The 17,404-nt window shown below is 52.2% G+C and overlaps 1 protein-coding gene and 1 non-coding gene across 2 annotated transcripts; both read right to left on the reverse strand.

The window, feature by feature from the left end:
• Window positions 1-274: 274 nt before the first annotated feature.
• LOC136156759 (U6 spliceosomal RNA) lies at window positions 275-378 on the reverse strand. Its single transcript, XR_010661242.1, has one exon. It is a non-coding gene; the product is annotated as a U6 spliceosomal RNA (small nuclear RNA).
• Window positions 379-5,764: 5,386 nt separating this feature from the next.
• On the reverse strand, window positions 5,765-15,835 carry TXN2 (thioredoxin 2). Its single transcript, XM_065939153.1, has 4 exons — window positions 15,750-15,835; window positions 14,668-14,930; window positions 12,530-12,653; window positions 5,765-6,394 (listed from the first exon to the last, which is right to left on the reverse strand). Exons 2-4 carry the CDS (start codon window positions 14,928-14,930, stop codon window positions 6,281-6,283), a joined length of 501 nt encoding a protein of 166 aa, XP_065795225.1. The 5' UTR covers window positions 15,750-15,835; the 3' UTR covers window positions 5,765-6,280.
• Between the last annotated feature and the right edge of the window lie 1,569 nt (window positions 15,836-17,404).

Raw genomic sequence — 17,404 nt, forward strand, 5'->3', positions numbered from 1 at the left:
TTTTTGTCAAACCGCAACATGAATCAGCCATAGGTATACATATATCACCTCCCTTTTGAACCTCCCTCCCATCTCCCTCCCCATCCCACCCCTCCAGGTTGACACAGAACCCCTGTTTGGGTTTCCTGAGCCATACAGCAAATTATTTTACATATGGTTATGAAAGTTTCCGTGTTATTCTTTCCATACATCTCACCCTCTCCTCCCCTCTCCTCAGGCAGGAATATTCTTAATCACTGTACAACCAGGGAAGTCCTAGAAACTTTTTTCTTTGCAAAATGTGGAACACTTTACAAATTTGCATGTCTTGTTTGCACAGGGGCTATGCTAATCTCTGTATTATTCCAATTTTAGTATATGTGCTACTGAAGTGAGCACCCTACATACTTTCAACATGATGCTTACCACAAAACAGCACTATGCTCCAACATTGTCTCATGTCAATCTCTCAACCATAAGGGTTATATCCTATCTTCCCATTTCAGAGATGAGGAAAGATGAGGATTGACTAGTGAGGGGGATGGCTTTCACTGGAACCAGGTCTTTCTGCCTCCAAGGCCCTATTCAAAGCCTTGCTCCATCCCCCTTGGCAGTGCCCTACTCAGCCTCTGGCATCCTCGCCTTCCTCCTGGGACAGAAAAGTCATGTTATTTTTCCATCTCTGTGCCTTAGCACATGCTGTTCCCTCTGCCTGAAATACTCTTCCCAGTACCTGCCTCTGACTCTTATCCAATTCTCCCAAACAAAATCCCTCTATGTATTACCCAGCCCTGCAACCTTGCTCCTTATCAGGGCTTCCACTTTTTCTGTGCTTTATCATTATGATGGTATTTGTTACTTGTTGCTACTCTGGCATTTATACTTTACATTGTATCCATGTGTTTGCTGTAGGATTCTTGAGGGCCAGGGCTCTGTCCTCCTCTGCTTTGACTCCTAATTCCTAGCATCAGGCAGCCCAGAGAGGCATCCAGATACACCAGCTGGCTGAGGTTAGTGAGTGAAGCCACTGTGTTGGGACTAGAGGGCATACTGCAGCTTTGGGAGTAGTTCCTAAGCAAAGGACTCCTCTGCCTCCTGCCTGTGGCCAGGGTGGTGAAGGCAAATGAAGGAGAGAGGCCCCAAATCCCCACTCTTGGCATGAGAACAGGGATGCTGTGACTCCCCTGGGGATCGGAGAGTGGCCAAGGGGGAGGCCGAGGGGTCTGGCCCCCCATACTCTTGTTTCATTCTCTCGTTCCTGGGCACATCACACCATCTCTTTGGGCCTCAGTTTCCTCGTCTGTGACATGGGAACAATGGTTGCTACCTCAGGTGGGTGTTGGGAGGGTTAGATGTGGGTGGTACACCTGGCAACGTGGGACACAAAGGGATCCATGCCAAATTGCCTGCCTGCTCGTGGTTGAGGCAGGCAGCCGGCCAGAGACAGACAGCTACATGCCTGTGGTCAGCCAGGAAGCCGGCCGAAGATGGGGACCCAACTAGCAGCTGTGTAGCAACGGCATCCTGGCTCACACCCATTGGTGGCTGTGTGGATGGCTGGCTTAGAGACTGAGCGAGAGGCTGGGTCAGAAGTGGCTCAGAGGCATGGAGACCAGGGGACCAGACTCAGGGTGAATTCCAGTGGGCATTCTCCAAGGGTGAGGTCACCACCAGGAGGGGGGTGGTGGCGGGGGTCAGAGCCAGGACACAGAGCCAAAGGTAAGGCCCACTGCCTGGCACAGTAACAGGCCCCTCCCATGGGTGCTGGGGTCCTTAATTCTATCTCGGGAAGCCTGGTGTTTCCTGTTTAACATGGAGCTTAGAGGTGGGGGAAGCTGGGGGAGGGGAAAAAGCAAAGCAAAGGACACTTCTTGAGCACCCGCAAGGGGGTCCAGCATGTTTAATCCTCTTTTCATGGTGATTATTTTTAGCCCCAGTTTGAAGATGGTGCAATCGAGGCTCAGAATGGTGGAAAATTTTCCCCCAAAGTGAAAGCTGTATAGCTAATGGGTGAGAACCCAGAGACTTTGGAATCAAGCATATCCGGGTTCTGATCTGAGCTCCAATACCTGTTCATGCAGTTACTAAAGCTTCCTGGGCTTCAATTTCCTCATCTGTGAAATGGCAATAATGATAGTCCCTACCTCACTGTGAGGGCTCAGTGAGATGACAAATATGACATTTAACCTTCAGGGAAGGCTAGCCACCATTGTCCCCATTTTGCTGCTGTGACAACTGAGCCTGAGGCTGGTGAGGCTGTGTGTGCAAGGCCGCGCAATCGTGGATGGTGAATTCAGGACCTGAATCCAGATCTGTTCTTTCTTTCCGACTTACACCATCGTGTGGTGGCTGGTGGCGGCACCCAGCTTCCAAAAAGCTGGGAGGGAAGGCTCCCAGATTTCTGACAGAGCCATGTATAAGCCAGGCTGGGGACCGGGGTTCAGGGTCACGCCTGCACCCGGTGTTCCAGGCAGCAGAGAGGAACTGCGACAGCGTGCCTGGAAGTCCGGCTCGTTCACAGCATCCTGCCCTCTGCTGACATTGTTCTCTGGACCCTTCCAGCCCATGGCTTGCACATTAAGGTTTCCGGTAGCCTGGCCAAATTACCTTCACTTACCGGAGAAGCCCTCCCCAGGCGGCTGGGGCAGTGGCTGAGCTGCCGTGGGACCTTCACCCAAGGCCAGGCGTGCTGGGCCGGGCACAGGCACAGCCCCAAGAACATCCCCTTGGCCAGCAGGTCATGACCCCGCAGACTGCCCTTCTCAGAGACACTGCCGGCCTGCTTGCTCCCCACTCCTGGAGCCCAGTGAAGAAAAGGCCATGATTCATTTCCATTTTAGGGTTGGCTAAGTCAAGGCACTTGGCTTCAGGTCTCAACCATCACAAACACTCTGTGACCTGGGCAAGCCTTCCCCCTCTCTGCGCCCTTCTGAGGGTCTGGACGATACTCCAGGCCTCCTCACACTCTGACATTCGTTCAGGGTGACCCACCACCCCTTGCTCTGTTGTCTTAAAGCTAAGCGCTTCCCAGGTGGACCAGTGGTAAAGCATCCACCTGCCTGGAGAAGGAAATGGCAACCTACTCCAGTATTCTTGCCTGGGAAATCCTATAGACAGTGGGCTACAGTCCTGAGTTGCAAAAAGTTGGATACGACTTAGTGACTAAACAACAACAAACTGGGACTTCCCTGGTAGTCCAGTGGCTAAAACTCTGCGTGCCCAGTGAAGGAGGCCTTGGGTTTGACCCCTGGTCAGGGAACTAGATCCCACATGCCACAACTAAAGATCCCATGTGCCACAACTAAAGTCAAATAAATAAATACTGAAAAACAAACAAACTTAAAGTGCAGGCTTCTTGAAGCTGTGGTCACTTTCCCTCCCGTGTTCAGAAGGCACCACAAGAATGACCACCATTCATCCAATCAAGTGCTTCTAAGACCTGCTAAGGCTCTTTGGCACTTAGCAATCCTATTGGAAATAAGGTCTTGGCCTTTCCACTGGTGTCACTTGGCACTCTGTCTCCTCATCTGTGTAATGGGAAGAACTGCCCGGCAGGGGAGTGGTGGGGTCACAGCAGAGAACATAAACTCTACAAACTCAAGCTTCCATCTCTGCCTCCAGATCAACTGGGTGAACTTGTTACTAGGAGTAGAGGTACAGAGGCCACATGCCGGGACGTCTCAGTGCTGAGAGCGTTTTGTAGGTGTCCGTGCTTCAGAGGGGTCGGGGGTGTCCCTGTGGCTGCCAGGCCCCGAAGCTGCATGCTCATAACCCCTCTTTCACGGGCCCAGAAGCCCGAGGCACCCAGAGGGCAGCAACAGTGGGGCTGGGGATGCAGAGCCAGCAGCGTCCCGGTGAGATCAGCGCCGTGGAATTAGTCAAACGGGATCACCCTGAGGATCTTGTGTGCACAGCCAGTGACTCACGCCACGAACAGCCTCACGGGCAGAGATGCCAAGCGGGAGGCAGCCTCTCCAGCTCACCTCGCCCCGCAGCACACCTTTTAAGGACAGGGAGCTCCGGGCAGTGCAGGGGCCCTGCCTCCGCCCTGAGGCTTTCGCCAGCCCAGTTCCACACCTACTCTGGTTGGGCAGAGAGGCCAGCCCCCCACCTGGGTTCAAATCTGGCCTTGTCACTTTTTAGATATGACCTTGGGCAAGTCAATTTCCCCAAACCAGTTCCTTCACTTGTAATGTGGAAACACTTGCTTCACCAGAGAGGAATTAAATGAGGTCATGCACAGAGAAAGTGCTTGGCGAAGGGCACCTTTTAAGGAGTGGCTGTGGTGGCCAATGGCAAGGGAAGGGCCCAGGCTTGGGCACCATGGTGCTCGGCTCTGAACTCAAGCCTCAGCCCTTACTTGCTGGGCATTTTTGAGTTACTCAACTCTGCATCAGTGCCTCTTCTGTAAAGATTGCTGACGCTACCAGCTTTGTCAGGCTCTTGTGGGGTTAGGATCACGTACTCCATTTTCTAAGGTGAGGGGGGCAGTGCAGGAGCAGAGCCAGCCCAGGTGTCGGGAGGCTACGTGTCCTGGACAAGGTCCCCAAGCTCCCTCCATGGATCTGGTGTGTTAACGGGAGCAGTGATGAGTGCCCGACTTGTGGGGCTGCTGTGGGGGAGGTACTGAGAACAGCGCCTGGCACCCAGGAAGCATCTCTCAGCACTGCCTGTTCTCATTCATCTTACACACAGCTCTTGGCCTTTCTCCACAAATGCCAGTTGCTGGTTTACTTCCCTTTTACATGCCTGTGACAGATTCCAGGTCGGCGGCCTTCCCAAGGCCACAGGCCTTGCTTCTGAGCTAACCCTGCCCTCTGGCGCCTGTCACAGACTTCCCAAGGCAGTCCTGGGGCTGAGCCATCAAATACCCCGCAGTAACTGAGGTAGTTCCAGCAGGGATACTGAGAACACCAAGAGTGCACACAGTACCCTTGGGCCAAGGGGAAGGACACCCTGCAACCCACAGGGTGGGTCTCTCAGCTGGCAAGTGAGCAAAAGGGTGGCTTGGCCACAGGAGAAAAAGTGATAGGCTTTGCTGGCTGGAAACCTGGTTTGCCCGGCACCCTCCTCCATGGGCCAAGGGGAGCCTGGGAACAAGAATGGGCGGAGAGCCTGGTCTCAAAGCCTCTTGAGTTCCTGCCCACACACAGGAAGGACAGCCCGCCTCCTGATGGGCTGGGATGGGCATGGGGCCAGCCAGGATTCCTGAGGAGTGTGCACACAGGAGTGAGCACCCGCTTAGCAGAGGCGGCCCCTGGGGATCAGTGACAAGAGCCCAGGCTTCAGAGGCAACCAGCTCTGGGCAGAAGCATGGGTTCTGCACCCCAAGAGCCTCCATGCATAATGGGGGCCACAAACTCCCTTCTGCCTGACGTGTGTGTAAATCTGTCCCTGGAAGAGTGGCCACCACTGACAACAGCAGTAGTCACAGGAATGGCTGGCCAAGGACAAGAGGCTGGTGGGAGTCAGAGGGGGAACACGGGAGCAGCCTGGGAAGGGGTCACAAGTGCCCCCGGAGCCCAGACAGAGCGGAAGCTGGCGATAGTGCAAACCCTAGCTTTATTGGTCCAGTTTTTTCACAGTGACGCCTCAGAGAACCAAAGGGCCAGCTAATGGTGAGGGAGGGTAGTGTCTTGAGCCTTCCAGTGTCAAGGGTCTGCAGGATGCCCATAGCCCAACACATGTCCGCTGCTCTGGCGCCTGTGAGGAAAGAGGGAGGGGTGTCTCTGGGGGGCTGGGTGTGGGCCCAGGGTCTGTTCTTCACCGCGGGAGGTGGAAGGGATCACATAAAGTTCTTTATTACAGACCTACAAAAAATGAGAGCGTTACATCTATTACTCTCCCTTGTCTGGGTTTTTTTTCCTTCTTTGTCTTTTCACAAAACAGCGGCAGGAAAAGAAAAATGCAGGAGGCAGGTGAGTCAGGCCCCGGGACTCAGATCAGAAGGGAGCAGGGAGGCAGGACGAAGCTGCTACTGCAGATTGGCCCTGGGCTTTGTCCCAGAATCCCGGGAGCAGGGCCTCAAGCCCCAGAGGGAGCAGATGGAGCGGCTGGGAAGACAGCTGCCCCAGTTCTGCAGCAGCCCTGTTCCTTGGGTGGCCACCCTGGAGGGCAGCAGGTCAGGAGCACTTGAGGCTCCCATGTTTGGAGGCCTGGTCTCCAAAGCACAGGCCCACAGGGGCCAGACAGAGGGAGGAGGCGGGAGGGACCAGCACAGAGGGGCGGTGAGTTCTGTTGGGGTCCCCCCGGGACCTCGGGGCCCTGGCAGGCAGGGGCAGTCAGGATGCGTCCCTGCTTGTCAGCCAATCAGCTTCTTCAGGAAGGCCTCCAGCTGGTCTTCATCCTTGATCCCCACAAACTTGTCCACCACGTCTCCATTCTTCATGGCCAGTACGGTGGGTACAGCTGACACCTGGGTGGAGAGGACAGAGGCCACGTCACTCAGAAGTGAGCTCTTCTCCACATCAGCCCCAAGCTCTGGGGAGCGGGCTGCTGGCTCAGGCCTTGAAGTGACTGCCCAGAGCCACAGGCAGGCCCCTCCCTTTGCGCAGGGGGGCTTCAGGGCCTGGGGGCCCACCCGCTGGAGCAGCTTTTCCACTGTGGGCTCCCAGCTGCACCCTTCCTCCACCAACCGCATGACTGACTCACTGTCCCAGTGGTTTGGCTGGAATGACAGGAGAGATTAAAATAACCCATGCAGCTGCAGGCCCAGGCTGGGGGCGGGGAGGAGCTGAGGGGCAGCCTGGCACAGGGGAGACCAGGAGAATCCTGTCACTCTTTAGCTGGGGACCTTGGCCAGGTCACACCACCTTTGGAACCTTGGTGCCCTCTTCCGTGAAATGAGGATGACTCTCATTGGTGAAGCTTTAGGACCTAGATTAGAGGTTTGTATATAAGGCTGAGTGGTCAGGAGCTCAGGCTCTGGGGCCGGTTGATTGAATCCTGACCCATTTGGGGCGAGCCACTCCATTCTCTAAGTCTTGTGTTTTCACCAGGAAATGGAGATACTACCGGGACTTCAATTAGCGGGTATGAGGGCTGAGTGGGGTAATTGAGGCAAAGTCTCAGCACAGTGCCCTGCCCTGAGCACACAGGGAGCACCCCACAAATGAAGGCTACAGCGGGCACGTCACACAGCTCGAACCTAGGGCCCCAAGCAAGCTCCTCTGGCTCCCTGTAATGATGGTTAACGGGGTCCAGAAATTCACTGACTCACACTGGGAGTGGGGGAGGTGGGGCTCAGCCTTGAGAGCTGATGTTTATTTATTAGGGGGCTGGACATTCCTGGCCTGTGAAGCATTTTCTGAAGCTCCCCCAGGGGACTTGTATAGATTACACGGTACATAAATGAGGCCGAAGACCTGCTCTGGCATGGCGTATTTTCTGCTGCTTGGGCGCCGCGCCTGGTATCTGTGGGCATTTGATGAAAAAAACCATATAAACAGAACAAGATAAACACAGACTTTTCTTACATACAAGTTAACTACAAAGCAACAACAGTGATTTCTAAAACATACCAGGCTGTCACATATTCCAAGTGCGGTCCTGCTGGTGAGTCACTTGGGAGGCCAGACTTAAGGTTCAGAATGTTGTAACTGCGTACATGGCAGTTACAAAACAGAAGTGCGGGCCTGCCGGGGCGTATCGCAGGCACCCCCACGCACTTACTGACTCTGTGCGGTAGGCTGTGCATTCCTCTCCCAAGAGGCTTTGTATGACCGAGCCTCAGGCCCCTTCAAGGACTGTCCTGGGGCTGCTGTGGGTGCCAACTGACCCACTTCTCAGAGGCAATGTGCAGACAGACCCACTGGCGGTGGTGGGCTGGCGTGTGTCCCTGTCACGGTCCAACCACTGGCTCCTGTCCTTGTCACTCCTGCCCCTGGCGTGGCTGATGGCAGGAAGCACAAGGGTCCAGCACGTGGCTGCCAGTTTCTGGGTCCAGAAGGCGCCCCAGGGCCCGCACGTGCTGTCTCTCGCGCCCTCTAGTGGTCTGTGGAGGCAGCGGCCTTGCACCTGGCCACTCTCCACGGAGCCCCAGAGGCTCAGGCACCAACTGCTCCACTGTGTACATGCTGGGCCTCACGCCAGTTCTGTGCTTCTTTAACTGAGAAGAAACTGTATCTCATCGTCCAAGGAGAGGTCTGACTGTTTTTACAGGTCCTCCCTCTAAGCAGGACCCTATGCTCACTGAGGTGGCTTGGAGTAGACTGTTTTCCTCCGGAATTCTAGATGATCCCCTGTATGATAATCGCATTAGTGTAAACTCATGCACATGGTTACACACGCAGACCGTGCTATAGCTCTGGGTGTACAGCAGACATGCTGCGGCTGCATTTTCATGACAACCAAGGTCTAGTCATTACTTATCAAGGGAGTTCTTTGAAGTCTGAGCCTAGACACACAGACACAGACAGACAGACACACACAGAGCCAAGCTCCTGCCAGAGCAGGATCTCCCAGAACACTGCAGGGATACCTGGGTTATGACTGGACTCTCCTCAACCCCATGGACGAGGAGGTGGCTTTGCTGACCCTGAGTTCGGCTCACAAATCTGGAGGGGCTGGTGTTTGTAAAGACTGCCTTAAATGGAAGTCCACAGGGCCTTCGCACATTCTTCTGGAATGGTTATGAGTTTCAGGGTACTGTGGTATAGCAAGAATTCAACTTCCCTCTCAATCCTGGTGCCACTGAGGCTGGTGAGGGGCCATGGAAGAGGTGAAAAGATGCAGTAAAATGTGCTGACTTCCTCCTGCTCAGGAAGCCACGTGGAGGTGGTCCAGGCTTGGCTAAAGGCCCCAGGAACCCAGGAGAGGTAACGTGTGTGTGTGTATGTGTCCCCACCCCGTCCACAATGCCCCTGTGCTCGCTGCCTGCCTTGTCTTAGCCCAACTTCCTCCATCTGTGAACTGTGAAGGGCCTCCTGGGGACAGCCGCAGCACTTGCTATTGTTATGTCGCTAGGTTGGGTCCGACTCTTTGTGACCCCACTGACTAGCCCGTTCGGCTCCTCTGTCCACGGGATTTCTCAAGCAAATGCTGGAGTGGGTTGCCATTTCCTTCTCCGGGGCATCTTCCTGACCCAGGGATCAAACCCAGGTCTCCTGTATTGGCAGGTGAATTCTTTACCACTGAGCTACCATGGAAGACCAATGACTAAAGTACTGTGTATTATTTCAGTAATTCTGAAATACTATGATTCAACGAACTGTCTGTGAGGTTATGGTGGTGGTGGTGGTTGAGTTGCTAAGTCATGTCCAACTCTTGTGACCCCGTGTAGCCTGCCAGGCTTCTCTGCCCATGGATTCTCCAGGCAAGAATACTGGAGTGGGCTGCCATTTCCTTCTCCACTGTGAGGTTATATGGACCATTAAAAAATTTCAAACAAAAAACCCAAACAAGGTATCCCAAATGTTGGCAGTGATTTCTTTGGATGGTAAGATTATTGCTATTTGGTTGTTCTGAAAATGCTGTTTAAAGGGCATTCTCTGCAAGATGAAATAAATAATGAAACTCCATGTGTGAGGTGAACATCAGAAGCCCCAGAGGACAGCATTAAGGGTCAAAGTCCACACCCTGAGCCACTCTTTCTCTGCAGGATCTGAACGATCGGGGAATGCCCAGCCAGAGAACCTGAGGAGGTGGGGAAGAAGAGGGCCCTTCACTTGCCCAGCTCAGGGCAGTGTGTGTGTGGGGGAGGCACACCCCAAGGCCCTGGGCGACTTTCCCTCCTCTCTCCTTTGGGAGATGGTAAAGTTCTAGGGTGGACAGTTAACGGAAGCATAGAGTGTGGTGGCAGGGGAGAGGAATTTGTGCAAGGAAGGAGATGCACCCTGAGAGTGTGTGCTGGGCTTGGGGATGGCAGAAGAGTTTGGGGAGAAGCCCCGAATTCCCTGAATATGATTTAAAGCAGCTTCTCCAAGTTCATTCACCATTTGGAAAAGGCCTTCAGGCCTTGGAGGAAGCTGTCCCAGGAGGAACTATGGATCCCTTAGCTGATACGTCCTCAGACTCTCTTCCAAAACACCAGGTGTGAAGGAAGGAAGGAAGGGGATAGGGGAGGGGTTAGGAAGAATTTCTGCGGGAGCTTCCTAAGCCAACAATGACCTGGCATCTGGTCAGCTCAGGACCTGGCAAGACCAAAAGGCTGTGTCCAGGTGACATGGGCCCAGCAGCTTGAGGTCCCTCTATATGACCCATGTACTCTCTGGACGGCGGAGAGACAGAGAAGACCCTCAAGAGAACTCCCTTCCCTGCCACACACTTTCCAGGCTTAACCACAGGACTTCAGGGTCAGGCCCTAAGTCACCAGGAACGCAGACTCCTGGCAATGCAGGCAAGGTGGTCCTGGGAATTCTCACCACCTGTGTGACCACAGCTGGAGGAACTGGGTTACCCCTTGTATCCTTATAGTTACCACAGGTCCTGGGGCACGGTTGGTGCTTGAGATGTGTCAGCCTAAGTTTCACTGGCTGAGCCCAAAGCTGTGGTAGCAGAAGGGAGGGAGCCTAAGACATGCGGAGTCTGTCTGTCGTCCTGGGGTGGCCAGGAGCTCCAGGCCTTAACTCACACTGGAAGGCCACACCCACTCCCACAGCTCCCGTGGGTCTCTGGGGAGGGATGGACAAGCAGCGAAAGCTGGGGGCCACTAAATGGCCAGACCAGTGTCTCCCTGACTGAGCGATCAGTGGGAGAGCTGAGCCCTGTAAGCCGCTCTGGTCACTCAGTGCTGTGGGCAGTCTTACTGGGGTAACATCCCCCAACCACCTGCAGTCATCATCCGTGGCTTTGACTGCCCAGCATCTCTTGCCCTTGCCTCTGGTCAGGGCACCCTGGCTTTCCCTGAGGGACCACTCCCAGCCTCAGGTCTGGGGGCAGCCAGCCGAGTCTCACCCTGCCCCCACCCATTTCCTGCCACAGGGACTGTGGAGGATAGGCACCTCTACTTGATCTGGTCTCAAGGGAATCAAACATGGACTTCCAAAGTCTGAGAAAGGGAGAGGCCACCTCTTTCATCACTACCACCAAGAAAGAGCGAAGGTTCACTATGGCCCAATCCAGATATTTCAAGAGAACCAGAAATATGGATTTTCACACGAAATCTTCTTAGTTTAAATATTAGCATCCAGTCCAAAACAAAACCACTTCGAGGGCCAGACCAATCAAGTCAGTGAGCCAGATGTGACCCACAGGCCATGAGGTGTGTGACCTTAGCTCTGTAACGACTGTCTTCAGCATGGTTATTCAGGCTCCTCCCAATGAGGCTGCAGTCGGCCTTCCCAGCTGCCTGTTTGCTCACTCCTTGCTCAGCCCTTCACCGTGGCCAACCAGCCACATGGAACACTCCCTGTTCTCCAAAGACAGTGTCTCCACGGCCCAGAGGATGCCGCATATCCACATATTTCCTGCTACTCCTCTTCCGGCCCACTCTGCACCAGGCATGCAGGCCTTGATGTTCTCTGAGCAAATGTGTGAGACCCTGACCTCAGGGTCTTTGTAAAAGATGTCTGCTCTGCCAGAATCCACTTCCAAAGAGCTGCACCGCTCATTCTTTACTCCTTCCAGGTCTCTGCTCAGATGGTTGAGCTTTTCAGTGAGGCCGTCCCTACCCAACCCTTTAAAAAAAGGAAACCCTCCCTGCCCTAGGCCCAGCACTCCCACCTGCTCTTCCTGATTTCTTTTTTCCCAGGACACTTATTATCTGAAATAGGGAACAGTGACCTGTGGCCCACAAGTCAAACCCGCCGCCTAGAATTTTGTAAATGAAGATTTGCTGGCACATGGCTGTGCCCATTCATTTAGATTCTATGGTTATCCTTGAGCTACCAGACAGGTGAGCATTTGCAAGAGACCGATGTCCTACAAAGCCTCAAACAGGTACCATCTTGTCCTTTAGAGAACAAGTTTGTGGATGCCCAACCTAAAACACTAGCACTAAGGCTCCACAAAGGCAGGGACTCTGTCAGTTCTGTTCATTGCTGCATCCTCAGCCCCGAGTCACAGCCCTAGCATTGAAGGCACTCTGGATACATGTCTGCTGAAGAAATGGGCAAGCCAATCAAACACGGGAGGGCAGATCACGTCTTCGTGTCTGTGTGCTCTTGGCCCTGACTTCTTCTCTGTGCATTCTTCACGACTCCGCTCAGAGGGTCCCTCTAACATGACGCATTCCTTGTCCCGTCTACTCCCCTCCCTGCTCCCCTTGCGACAAGGAGCTCATCTTTGTGCCAGAATCATGTACGCCTGGCACACTGCAGGGATGAATGGATGAATTCATGAATGAGGGAGGGCCATCAACTTCCTGAGACTCAGAGAAAAACCTGGTGTTTGGGGTCATATATCCCAGTTCCCAAAGGTATTGAAGAGAGACAGGAGGCTCAGAGGATTAATGGAGTCACAGCTGCAAAGTGCTCTAAACCCCTGAGAGCTCTAGAAAGAATCAGGAAACCCCCTTACTGACTCCCTGCTGGTCCCTAAGACATTCCCAGCTACCCCATGGCCCCAAGCACCCCCACCAGTTGCCCTGTAGCAATCCCCTGCCGATACATACCTCATACTCTAGGGCGAGGTCTGTGTGGTCATCGATATCCACTTTGGCCATCACCACCTTTCCATGCTGCTTGGCCACCACCTTCTCTAACCTGGGCCCCAGGATCTTGCAGGGACCACACCACCTTGGAAGGGGAGAAAGAAGCATTCCATCACAGAAGTGCTCGCCCAATGAACTATAGTCATCTAGGACCTTCCCCCGTCCTACGTCTTTCTGCTGGACTCTCGCCACTCGTCACCTCTCCTTACAGTGTGTGACTATTAACCTGCAACGCTGACATGCCGGTTAATTACAGGAGACTCTGCAACTAGGGAATTTTCACAGGTCCTGGATTCCTAATAACATGGGCCTCATCCTAAGACTCTTAAAAAGGTTATTTCAGTAATTTCACTCTACCTAAAAGAAATAAACTGTTGTATAGAGGAAAATGGGATTTGAAGTTAAAAGGTTTGGGTTCAAAGACAGGCTTCCTCACCAATCAGCTGATTATTCTGAAGCCTCAGTTTCCTTGTGTGAAAGAGACTGTCTGTCAAAGCTCTGATGAGAAATTAACTAAGACGATGTGGATAAATGTGCTTTGTAAGCTGCGGAGTTACTTCAAACACCTCACAGCCTCAGAACTAAGGTAACAGAAACCAGTGGCTAGGGAGTTTCATGACATGCCAGTCATGGCGCCAGGGCCTCCTCAGCTTTTACTACTCAGAACCCTTAACCCTACAAAGGAAAAAAAAAATCTTCCTAAGAAACTGAGGCCCATACAAGTTGCAAGAATTGTGCAAGGTCTGCGACTGCATCCAAGACTGTTCCAAAGCCCGGGTTACTCTGTGATCCCTGAGGCCCTGGGCCAACCGCCATGACTGCACTGGACATAGATGTTCCCTCCCAAGTGGTAAGCCTAGGCTGTTATCCCTAAATATGTGGCACTAAGGACAGTGACTAGCACTAAATGAACAAACTCACCCCCTGCTTTCTTGGTGGGGAAGAACAGGCATCAGCCCACTCTTCATCCATTTTGGAAGCTCTCTCTGCTGTGCTCACCAGACCAGGACGGCAGGATAGCTCTGCCTTCCATGAATCCTTATTGGTGACTCCCATTTTATTCTCAGCCTTTAAAACACTTCGCATTCAGAGATTCCAACAAATGAACTCATAACACCTAAAAACCCAGTCTGCAAGACTTTATCGCCTACCACAAGTGAAGACAGGAAGGAACAAGGCCACCACATGGCCTGCCCAAGGTAACATGGTGAGTCAGAGAAAGAATAGGAAAGAAAGTAAAAGAATCTGTCAGTGGTTTGCCCAGAAGGCCTTCGAACTTTTAACTCAGGCTACACTGGTTCCTTTCAGGCTGCCCCATTCTGAGGGGTTTGTTCAGTAGTTGTGGAGTCAGGCATCGAGCCATGTCTCAAAGGTCCAGAAATGAAGAAGGCCAGGCCAACAACCAGAAGACCACAGGCACTTAAATATCGCTAAGACAAACTCATACAGCATTGGAAAGAAACTCTCCGCTCATGGCCTGCAAGTGTGGGCACCACTGCAATGGTACTGAAAACTTTTTGCCAGCCCTTTCCAGTGTGGGGGGCAAGATGTTAAAATAAAACTAACTTTCTGCAGGGTTCTGTATACGTTTGGTATACACCAAAGGTCAGATGATGCTAGAGGCATTTGTTTTTCCTGATTTCTTTGAACCTGATTTGGTTCAAGTTGAAAATGACCTGAGCCTCTCAGGCAATGAGATACAGAATATAAGTGTTTCCAAGCACTGATCATAGTGAGTTGTTTTTTTTTTTAAGTTATTTTTAATTGAAAGATAACTTTTTAACAATATTGCATTGATTTGTGTCATACATCAACATGAATCAGCCATAGATATACAGAGTGAGTTTTGAAGACTGTTTACTAGTCTGTCTCCTATAAACTACATGTAATCTTTGGGAGAAGGGATTGGGTCTCCTCAACCTTTGTAATGAGTCTACATATGTTGTTGTTTCTTCATTCACTTAGTTGTATCTGACTCTTTGTGACCCCGAGTCCATGTATGAGAAGTATCAAATGGAGTACTGAGACACTGAAGCCTCTCAATAAACAAATATCTGAATAAGTGATACCCCAGTCTTCCGCGAACCCCCAGGACTCACTGTGCATGGAAATCCACAACCACTGGTGTCTCACTATTGACAACTCGGTCTTGAAAGTCAGGTCCATCCTGGATGTTAAAGGTTGTTGAACAGACTCTGGTGGTGTATATAGACCGGGCTTGGCTGGGTGTTCCTGCCAGGTAACCAGGACTGTACTGTGTGGTCTGCAGGGTCCTGGAGGCAAGGGGTGCCCACCGACTCTGAAAGGGCTTCCCGGAGATTATGGAGGTCAGGAACCTCCTCAGAAGAAGTCGCTGAGCCATCTGTGAGGGGAAGAGGCAGGGACAGTGGGGGCAGTCAACACATCAGGAAATAATAACAATAAAAAGGCATGTGGGAGTATGGTGGTGGTGGGGGGGGGGGCGTCAAGATGCAGGACCAGAAGTAAAACGCTGGAAAATAATACATAAGATTTCTGGAGTAGAGGTGAGTAAAAAATCAAAGGGAAGGAATCAATAACTAGCACAGGTTAAAAAAAAAAAACAAAATCAGTAGGAGAAAACTGTGTCAACAACCACCGAATCAGGATATTATGGAATTACAATACCAGAGAAGGAGGAACCAATATTTACAGAGCATCCGCCAACAGTCAGGTATCTTACATACATTATAGTCTTCCTAGATCAACCTTGAAAAGGTTTCGATAATGCTATCACTCAAAAGGATTCCGAGGCTCAGGTAAATTGTGACATGACCAAACTACATTATTAAATGAGAGTCAACAATGGAACCCAAGGCGGTCTGAGAAATTCTTACTACATCGATTACTCTTCTTAAAAGTGTTTTAATGGAACATTAAAGACAAAGAGAGGGTTGTCAAAGGATCAGGAAAGAGGAAACACAACAATTCAGGGAGCAACGAAGAGGTGTGGGGGCAGGAGTGTGGGGGAACTAAAAAGGAGGGACGTGTGTGTAGAAGGAACTGGGGAACTGGGACTGGACGCCAGCAGGGACCCCGGCTCCTCAGAAAGCAGGTTCTCCCTGCAGGGTCTCCGCCCGCTGGGCCGCTGTCCCGCACAGGAAAACGCCCGCAGGGTGCCTCAGCCGCAACACCACCTCGAGCCACCCCAAGGGCCTCCTACCTCCCTGCAGCGAGAGCGGAGGGATGTACAGCGGGTCCCTACGCACCGGTCAAGGGCACTTCTGTTGTCACTTCCGGAGGGGTAGGGCCTTTCCGTCACTTCCGGGGACAGGCAACCTAGAGCAAGTCTCTCCGCTACGCGAGGGAAGACGGGGGCGGAGCCTCAGTTGAAAAGCGGAAGAAAAGGGCTCCTGGAGGAAGAAAACGGAAGGGGGGGAGTTCTTTAGGGGAGAGACCGGAAGGGGCGTGTCTTCAGAAGAGAAACCGGAAGAGGCAGGCCGGCCGGAGGGGAGGAGCCGGAAGAGGAAGGGAAGGAGGAGACAGCGTCCGCAAGGTACTGGCTGGAGAGAAGGGCGGGAGGTGTGGTTCCGGAGTTTGCAAACTTGCCTTATCGGCCGGCCGTACAACATTGACCACCCCTTTGTCTCATTGTCTCGGTGCTTCTTGGGAGCCAAAGAGGGCGCTCTGTGGCCCTTGTCTGTCACAAGCGACTGTTTAACCTCAGGGTTTGGGCCAAGTCACCCTGCCCCTTCAGGCTTCAGTTTCCCAATATGTGACATGAAAGGCTGGACTTGTTCTCCACCCAGGACCCTCAAGCTCGTCTCTTTGGAGTGCTGGAGAACTGGGCCCAGACTAGATGCCAGATGGCGATGTTACTTGGAGGGCTTGTCTTTGAGGCCCCACGTAAAGTGTGATGACCTATGAACCTGCTTGGGCCTGGGCCTTGCTTGCACATCGATTGTCACTGTCATGGACAAGACAGGGGTTTTGGCACGTGTGTCCCAGGCTGGTGTCACAGTCACCCCTTGTCTCTCCTGCACCTTACCTTATGACCTGTTCTGTGACTACATCAGTGCCTTTCCCTTCCTCCTTGCCTTTGCTTAATTTGAATTTTTTTTTTTTTTCCCCTCTGTCCACTGGGTAGAATACCTACTCATCACCTCTTTGAGCAGCATTTCTTGCCTCCTTCTCCCTGGTGCTTTGTCCAGAACTTTAACATGTTGCACAGTGTCTGTCTTCCATGAGATCATGTGCTTCCTGAGAGTAGGGATTTGTAGGGATTTCCTTAGGCCCAGTACCAACCTGATACAGTGCCTGACTCACAGAGAAGGTGCCATAGATGCTTATTAAACTGTGTATCTTTTGATATCCCAGGGAATGGTTCACAGTCTGAGTGGTTATAATGAGTTGCCCAAGGTCGTGAAGCAGGTAAATTGGCGGGTCCATCTAAAAAGCAGGTAAAATTGGCGGGTCTATTTAAATTTGCAGAGCCCCATCTCTCATGCCTCCATTTCAATCTATACTCCAGCCAGTGGGAATCATAATTACATCATTTGCTTAACTCTCTCTTCTATGCTTGTGCTGTATAGTTGCTACTGCCAATGACTGGAAGGCTTTTCCCTCTACTGTCCATCTGAGGAAATGCTGCCAGCTACCAGGTTAGACACCATCTCTGGAGACACATTCCTGATCCTTCTTGAGTGGGGTTAAATTGCCTCCAATGAGCTTCCACAGCCCCTGTGCATCTATCAGTCACCACACTCTGCTCGAGATTGTTACTGTTTATTCCTCACTCACTGTGCCGTCAGCTCCTGGTGGTCTCCGTCTCTCCATTGCTTACTTTGGAATACAGCTGTGTATTGTGCATGTGTGCTT

This window comes from Muntiacus reevesi, chromosome 1, assembly GCF_963930625.1.
Source record: "Muntiacus reevesi chromosome 1, mMunRee1.1, whole genome shotgun sequence".
Classification (NCBI taxonomy): Eukaryota; Metazoa; Chordata; class Mammalia; order Artiodactyla; family Cervidae; genus Muntiacus; species Muntiacus reevesi.

Bases quoted from the DNA above. Each gene is read 5' to 3' on its own strand.
- TXN2 (XM_065939153.1), bottom strand. From the start codon at position 14,930: ATGGCTCAGCGACTTCTTCTGAGGAGGTTCCTGACCTCCATAATCTCC. The intron at 12,654-14,667 runs GTGAGTCCTGGG...TCCCCTTCCAAG, and splicing joins GTTGTGGATTTCCATGCACA to GTGGTGTGGTCCCTGCAAGA. The intron at 6,395-12,529 runs GTATGTATCGGC...CTCTCCACCCAG, and splicing joins ACCTCGCCCTAGAGTATGAG to GTGTCAGCTGTACCCACCGT.